General features: G+C 45.3%; 1 protein-coding gene across 2 annotated transcripts in view; it reads right to left on the reverse strand.

Moving 5' to 3' along the window:
• The window catches only part of CAV1 (caveolin 1), a 28,148-nt gene extending 17,186 nt beyond the window's left edge, over positions 1-10,962 (reverse strand). The window contains exons 1-2 of one of the 2 annotated variants that reach the window (XM_081929050.1): positions 10,472-10,962; positions 8,355-8,525 (exon numbers count right to left, since the gene is read on the reverse strand). In XM_081929050.1, coding sequence (XP_081785176.1) covers positions 8,355-8,525; positions 10,472-10,501 — 201 coding nt within the window. In that variant the 5' untranslated portion in view covers positions 10,502-10,962. Of the gene's footprint in view, positions 1-8,354; positions 8,526-10,114; positions 10,408-10,471 lie in introns of those variants that run through there. The other variant, XM_081929051.1, reaches the window with a different exon arrangement.
• Positions 10,963-11,504: the final 542 nt, after the last annotated feature.

An 11,504-nucleotide genomic window follows, 5' to 3' on the forward strand; every position in this document is an offset into this window, starting at 1 on the left:
GTAGCCACTCTTACCAGAGTCTTGCAGTAGCAAAGGATTTTGCAGTTCTTCCCTATCCCCCAGATACACACCCTTTATGCGCCGTGCTGTGATTTTATTGTACAATACTTTTTTTCAAAGTTCTCCATCCTCAGGTGTTGGGTCAGATCATGCCTGTTTTAAATTTCTGCCTTTAAAATGCAAATTTCAAGCCTTTTCACTGACACTGGGGGTTATAATCAAAGGGCAAAACAGGAGAATAAGCGAATATATATTCTGCTGATTTCTAAAGCAACTTGCGTGTCTTCTGGGAACTATATATTATGATTTTGTAAGGACATAAAAAGGCAAAGGAAACTATGGCTGCAATCCTGTCCACGGTTACTTGGGAGTAAGTTCCTTGAACTCAATAGGGCTTACTTATGAATAGGCTAGGTATGGGTAGGATTGAAATTTACATTAGGTTGTAAGAAAAAAAATCTGCCCTCCCCCCCCAATCTATAATTGGGCATCCATTCCACACATCCATTCTTAGGAACAACCAAAATGCCGCAAAACAGGGAGCTCAGTTGGACAGAGCATGGTGCTGATAACGGCAAGGTTGCAGGTTCGATCCCCATATGGGACAGCTGCATATTCCTGCATTGCAGGGGGGCTGGACTAGATGATCCTCAGGGTCCCCTCCAACTCTATGATTCTATGATGCTATTAATCATTTTAAGTTCTGCAGAAGTTCCAGAGATATCAAAAAAAACAACAAAACAACCCCACTATCTTGTAACATTTTGGTTCATCCTAATAATGGAATTGTCTGACGGTGGGTAACTTTTTTTTTTTAAAAAAAGAAAATTTTCAGGTCTGGCTTAGTCTTCACAAACAGCCTGATCAGATGGTAAAACTGTAGTCTGTACCACTTCCGACTGCAGTGTATATGTGTACGTGTTTCAGGAGTTCTTTCTCTATATATGTGAAACAGCATGTCAGGGAGAAGGTTATTCAAAGACCCTTCCCAGCTGCTATTTACTTTGGTATGGGCAGAATTTTCAAATACATGTACTGTATATGGGAAAGCATCAGATCCATACCACAATACCCATATGTGCTCCCCCTGCCCATTAAAATAACACGGTGAACTAGACGTAACTGAAATAGTGAACTAAAGCTTTGTGCAACCTATAGGGAGGGTGCAAATCAAGCACATTTGCATGTTTACCTTATTTCACCTAACTTATTTTGCTTCTATGAGACATGAGGAGGAGCAAGGGGAAATGGGGCCAAACCTCCTAAAAACCCAGGCAATGCCCCTAAATTCAAAGTGGTCAGGGCAGGATATAGCGGCCTGGCACCCTTGGGCGGCTGCCAGGGCCACAGGGCCATGCCGGAGTCCACTGCCGGTGGGCCATTCTTACAGCCTGGCACTCTTTGGAGCGCCAGCTAGCTAGATCTAGTCATCCATCTACAGTGGTACCTCGGGTTAAGAACTTAATTCGTTCTGGAGGTCCGTTCTTAACCTGAAACTGTTCTTAACTTGAGGTACCACTTCAGCCAACGGGGCCTCCCGCTGCCGCCGTGCTGCTGGAGCACGATTTCTGTTCTCATCCTGAGGCAAAGTTCTTAAACTGAGGTAATATTTCTGGGTTAGCAGAGTCTGTAACCCGAGGTACCATTGTATTTCCTTCAATGCACCTGGGTAGGCATCACTTTAGGGAATTGAAGGAGGATAGAGCCAGCTGCCCAATTCTGCCAGTGCAGCCAGGTAAGCCAGCTAAGGCCCACTGACACAGGAAGGGGGCTCACCGGAGGATTCAGCCCCCTTCTGGCCCTGGCAGTGGTTACCAGGCTAAAGGAAGCACAATCCTTTCAGAAACTTGTTTGGCTTCCTATTACTTGCACATATCTCACCTCTGCCTTGAAGCTTATTTTTCTTCAGCTTTGGAACCCCAGGTGCAATAGACTTTTATGTAGCACCTTGCAACGCACATCGCTGCAGCACATCCCCTGCTTTTTATCAGTTACGAGGCATTTTTTTAAAAAGATAAATACTGAAGCCATTTGATGAACTGCTTACAGAGCAGATTCCTTGTCCCGGGCCTAATCATTTGTCTTCTGTGGTTGGCTTTGCTTTTATGGCGCTGTGTAGGTGTCAGCACGGAGCAAGCGACAAGAAATGCAAAAGCCCTGAACAAATAGCTAAAATGCTCATAAATGGGGGTGAGTGGGGTAGCAGGATTCAAAGTTAAAGCAGGGGTGTGACACATGCAAAAAGCAGACTTTGAATGTTTTCTTTAAAAAAAAATTATGTCAATTAAGCCTGGTTGCACTTTTGTATTTTGTGCTAACAGTTATGGAAAAATGACTAATCCTAATTTCCATACTATCAGTGGAAACGTCCACATTTTTAACCTCTCTATTTGTATGACCACAGGGTCAGGATCAACACCAGTCATCCACAAACAGCTGCTGGGATACCTGGGCTGGCCCTGGAAGCCACCTGTCATTTTAAATTTCCTATACTACACTGCAGAACCAGATGCTGCATTGCTCTGGGGCATTGTGGGAAATTTAAAATGGCAGCCAAGGGCCTGGTGGTTGAAAAGGGTGCCCACATTTCCAAAACCCCCTCAAATCTGGAGCCAGCCCTGCACCTAGAGGATGACTGATCTATTTCTAGTATCTCGAATATACACCTTCAGGGTGACCTTAAAATTAACACTTCAAGGGCTCTCCTTAGGCTTCCACTGAGATAAATACCCCAGAATCACATAGCAAAAAGAGGACTGTTGGACCTTAATTACTGATGCACGTTGGTGCTATGCCCAGCATTGACAGTCGCTATGGGATACCATGAGCCATGCTGTGACAGGCCTGAGTAAAGAAGCTGTGGTTTGAAGCAAGAGATCGGCTGTCTACCTTCCCCTTAAACGTTATTTAACAGTCAGTCTGGCCAGGCTGCTTCCTTAAGAAATAATAATATTTGTGATGTGTATATTACTTTCTTTTTGTTGGTATGCTGAAGCATGAGTGATTCTCACGTCTGCCACACCTGGGGGGAAAAATTGCACCAAGTTAGGCCTACCCAGAACTCCACATTCCAGGAGACCAGGGCAGTAGCCACAGGAAGGCCTGTGTGGACCTGCTCCCCTCAGAAATATTCCAAGCTCTTGATAGTTCAGCTTATCTCTTTTCCCACACACCAAGTCTCTAGCACTTTTGCTTTGTGGTGATATAAGGGGAAATGTAAAGACAGTAACTAGTGGCTCACAAAGAAAGAATTGTTGCTTCCATGTCTTAGTGGTCTGCCCAGTTAACCCGACAGGATAAATGACATGTGCTAGGTCCTCGTTTCCAAACGTTACAATAATAAAATTGCATTATTTTATTAGTGTTTAATACAATTAACTCATTTTATACATTTAAGGCTATCCGTAGGGATATTCTTCTGGTTGCAATTATATCATCCCTTGGTTCCCCACCGTCACCTCAGTACCGTATTTCTAGCTAGAGGCGTGAAGGGAACCTACGTCAAATAAACAGGGCTACAAACTCAGGATTCGCTTTGTGCACAGAAAAACAGAACTTGATTTATTCATTTCTAGGCCAAGTACCATAAAGGTTTGGAAATATGGCCACCCTGTAACTTTCAGGAAACACTGATCAACACAAACAGATTATGTGGTAAAACTGTTCCTAGGCATCATATCTGTTGAAATGGACTCCAGTCCACACACGTTTATGGCACAATAGCTTTGCTAGTCTTAAAGGTGCCACAAGTCTCTTGGTTGTTACTTCATTGTTTCAGTGTTTCATTTCATTTCTGTGTTTCATTTCATTGTTACTTCAGTGTTTCATTTCAGAGTAGAGGTAGATGCTCATGCATCTGAATGAGTGAGTCTTCCCACAAACATACACGAAGAAGTAAATTAAATTTGTGGAAGAATGGTTTGAAGTCTAGCCACTTCCCTGACATGCTCATTTTCTGCATTCAGGATTGAGTTTTTGTTTTGTTTTGTAGAGCAAGGACAATTCACACACACAGCTTCTCTGTTCGGTCTGTTGTTCATACAGACCAGCACTTTTGTTTCTGAGAGGGTCCACTATCTGAAGTTGTTCCCAATGTTCTCATTTTCCTTTGGGACGCAGGATATAACTGACATCTTTGATCTCTCCCTTGAGAGATGCTTGCAAACATTTCCTTAAAGATATGTCCTTTTTCCTCATCAGTGATTGGCCTCCTATTCCCAGTAGGATCCATCTTTTTTCTTCATTCTGCAATGTTGTTGAGAGCTATCTAGATTCCTTTCAGCCTTGCACATATCACTAATCCTCAGAAGGTTTTGTTGCTTTGGGAACCTCAGCTGATGCTGAAGAATGAGTTAGAAAATATGTTATTCTCCTCACTCCCCAAACACTCCCCTTCTCAGGCTTATTTTCTCTTCCTAAAAGAGAAAGATTATATTATTTATTCAACCTGTTTTCTTGTGCTTTGTTTTGCAGGATTCTTTAACTTTTGCAGGGTTTTTGCAGGCCAAAGTAGCCTAATAGTGAGAAACCTAAGATATCAAGAGTCTAGTTCTATGCAAGTTTGCTTAGAAGTAAGTCAATGGACTTCTGCCATTGAGCTGTGGCCCTTTCAACACTTTAGATTGAATGATGGGGTTTAGAAAACTTGGAAGGTCTGGTTCTGCAAGCAAACATTCTGTTGCTAATCAGCCTATAGAAAGGAGCTACTTCTCCCCTCTATGCCAGGCCTAGGCAAACTCAGCCCTCCAGATGTTTGGGGACTACAACTCTCATCATCCCTGACCACTGGTCCAGTTAGCTAGGGCTGATGGGAGTTGTAGTCCCCAAAAATCTGGAGGGCCGAGTTTGCCTATGCCTGCTCTACACCAACAGAATAAACTATTTTTCTCCACAATATCTTCACTGGGCAGGTGGAACCTTACAGATATCTATCTGGGACAGAAAGCCTTTATATACCCTAGCTTCCATCATTTGTGATCCTTGGCCAAAACAGTTGGGGCTGATGGGAGTGGAGAATCAACCAGCACCTGGGATGGGCACAAGTTCCCCCATCCAAGAGGCAAAGGTTTCTTTTCCCACTCAAGAGGCTTCGTGATGTAGCTCTGCAACATCAGATTGCTTACAATGAGTGAGTTGCAGAAATATGTTTTTTTCCAGAAGTTCAGCAAAACTTGGACTACAAACCATCTTTGGCCATCACATCTGCAGCATGATGCGCCTCTGCCAAGAATGGATTACATCCATGATTTTCCCTGACCTAGATGGGCCCCGATAGTAATTTCCATTGACCCAGATACATTGGACTAGTATAAATGTGACATTTACAAAATTAACAAGAGATCCAGAAGGGCCTTTGCTCCAATTCACTTAATGACTTCTCCTTTTGGCATTTTTAGTTTGGAAAAAGGATCCCCCGCCCTGCCCCCCTTTTATGTCCATTGGGTAAGGCAGATTGCCTTTGTGCTCCCATCTCTGTGAATAAAGCAATGCTTTTGCAAAAACGATTCCGTGGAAAGTCATATGACAGAATAAGCACACAAGTGAGGCTTGCAACAAAATGTTGAAAAGTGCAATTCTCCTGTTTCAGGGTTCCAGCCATGCAGCTATACCCTTTCCAGGAGACTCCATTCCATTTGCCCACCCTCCCAGTTTTCTGTTCTGCACCTAAACATCCAGCCAGCATTCCATGACCCCTGAACATACTCAGTCATCGTTGAATTTGTTTTGGGGGTTTTTTTATCCCCCTGTTTTTGTAACAAGTTTTTTAAATTATTTCTTTAAATCTTGGAGTGGGTGTGGTGCCATTTTGGCTACATAAGTGCTAATACTCACCCCTAAAGTTGAGAAATGGAATAAATGATTTCCCCCCCTTGTTCATTAACATTGGGCCCTTCAGGGTAAGCCATCGTCTGAAAAAAACTACAGGTTACCATGAAAGAGCAGCGAGATGGCCCATTGTTGCTCAAATTATGCTCATTCCTATTCCTCCCTTTTGTGCAGCTGGAAAGCAACAGACCACAGTGCTGGCTTAGCATTATGTACAAATCAGTGTTCATGGCAGATGCTCATGGCTTCTTTGGGAGACGTAGCATTAACCCAGAGCTGTGATTTGTTTATTCCTGGCTTAGCAAAGGGAGGAGCAAAGTAGTGTGATTTGACCACCATGAAAATGAAACCAGCGAGTCTGCACCCCAGTTAAGCCCTCCAATCTTCCCTGAGGCTGCGACATGTTAAAAATCAATCTCAGACAATATACTCCGTAAGTTTTAATCAATTGATTCACTGATTAACAGCACAATCTCCTGTGCTTACTCAGAAGAAAGTTCCACTGGGTTCACTCCCAGGTAAATGTGCATAGGACTGCAGCCAGCCAATATCTGCCTACATTTGTATACGAATAAGCAATTGTTCACAGGGTTTTTGTTTGGTTTTTCCAACTATGCCTTTGTGTGCTGTAATACCATCTTAGAACTGACATTCCCTTCTATGTGAGCGAGAAAAGGGAATAGTGTCTCTAAGGGGATGTTTGCCACCTGTAGGGGTTTTTTTTGCAAGCATTAGTATTTCCCCCCCAGCATTTCTTTTAAAAAAATGTTGTCAGATTAAATAAATAACCAAAACATGACAAAATATTGCAGGTTTATTATTCTCTTTCTTCAGCATCCAGTGGCAAATTATGGCCTTGCTTTAAAAAAACCCCAAAAAGCTCCTAGCCCCGCCTTCTGAAGCCAAGTCCTTGTGGGCAGCCTGATACTTAATGAGAAAAATATACAAACATGTTTTTTTTTTCCTATTTAGTCAGGCAACCTGAAGAAGTTATGTTTTGGGACCAAGTAATACTCTAGCTCTGCATGAGAACAAAGGATTCAACTCCTAGGGGCCAAGCCCCCTTGACCCACCCCAATACAATATTTGAGGGGGTCAGCCCAAAAAAATCGATCAGCATCGCCATTCAAATGGTGTTTGTGCACTCTCAATATTTTACTCAAGTTGGCACTCCTGCATGGGAGCAAAATGCACTGCTTATGTTAACAGCGACAGTCATTTTAATATGCATTATCCGTCACGCCTAGAAATCAACACAAACATTGATCAAAAGTGCAGTCCCAAGCAGGTTTACCCAGAAGCAAGTTCCAGCAAGTCCATTGGGACTGAGTCTCTAATACAGGGCCAGATTTAGGTTTGATGAGGCCCTAAGCTACTGAAGGTAATGGGGCCCTTTATATGACCAGCTGTCCTTCGTCCTTTGTCACCTTTTTTGTGTTGAATAGATGCTATATGGTAATTTATGGACATAATAGGCATCTAAAGCCATATAGAAATGAGCAAACCAGTGATATTTTAGGGAGCAGGCTGGCAGGCAGGGCTCATTACTTACATCATAGGAACCTACACAACACAAAACACTGTTGCTGTATGTAGGTTTTATTTTATTTGTTTTTTATCTTATATTTTGGAAATGTACGTCCAGGGTTTTTTTCCTTTAAATTTTTTTTGGGCCCCCAAGAGGGTGGGGTCCTAAGCTATAGTTTGTTTAGCTTATATGTAAATCCGACACTGCTGTAGTATGTGTGTTTAGGATCGCAGTCCAAGAGTGCAATCCAATGTGTGTGTATTGAGAAGTAAGGGCCATTGTATCTAATGGGGTTTATTCCCAGGCAAGTGTAAACAGGATTGCAGCCTTTTTCCTACAGAGACCTAAACAAATGGCTTTCATGCTAGAGCTGCTGCTGCTGCTGCTTTTTTCACTTACAGAGGTACTTTGCAATCTATGACATGTTCACATTCACATTACTGCGAGACTATGGAAGGGCAGCTGAGTTTAAAAAGCAGGGACTTTTTTTAAAAAAAGAAAAAACAGGGACTTGTCAGAAGGTACATAATCCCTCCATGAAAAGGGGTGGAGCTTGTACCCAGCTCTTCCATAACTATGTTTATCAAGCCTACCACACTGGAAAAATCCAGTAAATAGCCTTCAAATGAAGGCTCCGTTAGAAAGTAAATAGGAAGAAGCTTCCATTTCTGAAACAGGATATGCTTCCTTCATGAGATTTTCTGAACATGCTGTTAATTTATTAAATGTTTGCAAAGGTACTGTGTGGAGTTCTCAAACATTCTAGCAAATTAAAGTATTTTGCTAAAAAGCAATCACAAATCTGATCTGTTTCCTTAGAAAGCCCCCAGCACCATCTGCTTTTTTGGCTGATTTTCCAAACGAAAACCAGTCCTCCTTCAAGCATCCCATACCAACCAGTCTCATTCTCTCCCCACCCCCCACCCCAGCATGTCTTCTGATCAGCTTCGGATGGGTTCCCCCTTTTTTGTGGGTTTGAGAAAAGTTCTGGACTTCCTACCTTGACCACATCGTCGTTGAGATGCTTGGGGTCTCGGTCGACCAGGTCAATCTCTTTGGTGTGGACGTCGTGGAACTCCTTCTCGTTCATTTCATCTGCCATGACCTTGTTGTTGGGCTTGTAGATGTTGCCTTGCTCCCTGATGGTGATTGGCGCTGTGTAAAGAAAGTCCTGGAAAGGGAGGGGTGTGGGAAAGCGGTCAGTGAATCCGATGCCACTACTAAGTGAACGGCGCGGTCCTGGGAAGGGGATGCACGCTCCAAAAATCCCACTCGCTCATCGGACGTTCAGAGAGCGGCTGTCTATGCTGCACTGGTCAGGGAGAGCGCGCGGAGCCTGGGGAAACTTCATCCAGCCAATGCCCCAGAGGCTGGCTTTTTAAATGGACAGAAAGTATCTGACACCACACCCCTCGGTACCAGGCAGAGCCGCGACTCCCGCTCGCGCCGCCAGGGGTCCTCTCCTGGCGCGCGCAAGAACTGGGCAGGTTTGCAGCCGGGGAGGGCGCAGCCGCCGCGCCCCTGTTCACGCGCTTGGAGAATTCGCAGCTTGGAATCCCCAAAGTTTCCTCTTGCAGAGAGCTCTCCCTTAATAAAGCAAGGGGGGGGGGACTCCGACGCTCCCTGCCCCCAACAAATCAGCTGGGACACATGGCACCTTGCCCGCCTCGCGTTTCACGCGCAAAGGAGTACTTTGCGCTCTTGAGCTAGCTGCCAACCGGCGCGCCACCGCGCAGCCTAATCCCACGCGCGTTTCCATCCGACAGCAAGTTCCAGGAGGCCCGCTCATAAGAAAGAGCGCACAAGATCGCAGCCGCGCCCAGCATTTTCAGTGGCAAATGTGGGCACCCTAGTAAGCACCCCAGGGCACCCCCTGAATGCCCCCAGCAAAAGGAGAAGGGAAGGCAAAGGCGAGACGAGACGGGGATGTAAATGGGACAGAGCACAACTCCCCGCACCGTTGACTAAATGACCCCCACATGTTGGCATGGAAGAGCGCTCCTTGCCTTGGGAGAAAGGCTGGATGGGGAGAAAGCGTCTCCTGCAACGAGGCCACTACGATTTAACACCCCTCGTACTCCGGATCCGTTAATCCAGAACAAATACCTCATCCTTGGGTCCATTCAGGAGTAAACCCTCACAGGCATTAGGATTCATCTCTGAATGGATGGGGGAGGGGGGGACGCAAGACGGTTAAAGGCAGAACTCATCCGCGATAAGTGTTAGTACGGGGCTCTAAAAGTCCCTCTAATCGTGCCTCCCTGGAATGCCACCCATTCAAAGGGTCGCTTGCTTGACAGCCGTCCCTCACTCCGCTTCCTCCTTTTTTAAAAAAATAAAAATAAAAGGACCTCTCTAAAGTTAAAGCGAAAGAGTGCTGTCCCAACCTGACCCACAACAACCCACAGATTTCTCAAAACCCATTCAAATCTGAATGCTCTTGGATCAAGTCGGTTGGGTTGCGCCGTCGCCCGAAGACGAGCCGCTTTCGTTTTCAGAAAATCCAAACTCCACGCCACTCTCCAGACTAGCAAACTGCAGCTCCACTTAAGAAGAAATGCCTTTTGCACACACGTTACAAGTTTAGCTTTGGAGACGCTCTCCAGTAGATTCCCTCTCCTGCCTTGTGAGAATTAACCGAGACCGGGGTGGGGTGGCGGGGTTTCTCTCTAACCCCAGTCCTTTCTTTGCACTGGACAGTGACAGAGAACATATTTGCAAAACACAACTCCCACCCTCAGGAAAAACCCAACAACTTACTCTAGAGTTGTCCCTAAGCCTGGGTGGGCGCCACTACAGCCTTGGAAATGCTGCGGGGGAAGCGGTTTAAGCAGGAAGGCTCTCTCTGGGAGCGCAGGGCGCACGGAGGGAGGCGGGGGGGGGGACAAGTGCCCGTCCAGGAGATCAGATTACCAACACAACACAGACAAATAACCCCCGATTGTCCTGAAAACAGGCTTTGCAGTTCCAGCTCTGGAAAGGGCTCCACCGTGGAGAGCAGGAGATAAGGGACGAGCCAAGAGCACTCAAGAGATGGTTGGCGCAAGCAGGTACTCCGTGCCAGGAACGCAAAGCAGCTTCGCGAAAAGAATGAAACATTGCAAAAGCATGCCCTACCTCGGAGTCTACGTATTTGCTCCCAGACATGCTGTCCTGGGCTTGCTCGAGGCTTTGCGGAGGGCGTTACTGACCGGTAATTTAAAAGATCCGACGAAGGAAGATCCGGAATTGTTAGAGGGGAAGAAAAAAAACTACAGCGCACGCACACACACCACAACCGGCCCCCCAACAACGCACACAAACAGAAGACTGCCGGGTGGGCGGTATCTCTAAGTTAGAGTCCTGGCTGGGCGCCAGGGGTTTGTTCTCCCTGCTGCAGCTCTAGACTTGGAGGACAGGGCTGGTAGATCTCGGCACATCCCCAAGGCGCGAGGAGCAGTGCGGAGTTGGAAAGGGTAAAATCCGCACAAACAGGACGCGCGCTCTGCTGCTAATTTCCCTCCTTTTGGAAAAGCCTCAGGCGATGCTTGTTTCCTTGCCAGTTGCAGCGACCGTAAAAGTACACACATGTGCACGCTTATTCCCTGAGTTATCCGAGGGCAAGCGGTTAGTGTCTGGTTAAAGAAAACGGTCGCCGTGTTGACTTTGCGCGTCCGGGTTTTTTTATTAAAAAAATTTGGTTTGGAGAAAGAAGAAGGGCCTTTTCCCCCGCTTCCTTCCAATCGCCGCCTCCCCATGTCTTGCGTGGTTTCCCCATGAACACCAGAAGCCTGATTCAGTCAGGGTTTATGAGCGATCACGAGGATCTTTGGTGCTTCTGCCATGGAAATAAAGAATAATATAATACATGTGGATTCATGGGGCTTTCTTTTACATCCATTCGAAGTAACAGTTTCGAAAGCTTTTTTCTTCCAACGCGGCAGCTTTTGCCTCCGAAGTTTGGAGTCATCTGTAGGTGGGTGTCAAAAGGAAAAAAAGCATGCCAATAAACAGCCTCCAGATTATGTGTGCCCAATTATTATTATTATTATTATTATTATTATTATTATTATTATTATTAATGCTGAAGCAAACATACCATCAGTGCCAGGATTTAAAAAAAAAGTCTTACTAGGATGAATTGTATTTGTCGGTAATTATAATAAAACCA

The sequence above is a fragment of the Podarcis melisellensis genome (assembly GCF_964234715.1).
Source record: "Podarcis melisellensis genome assembly, chromosome: 10".
NCBI classification, from domain to species: domain Eukaryota; kingdom Metazoa; phylum Chordata; class Lepidosauria; order Squamata; family Lacertidae; genus Podarcis; species Podarcis melisellensis.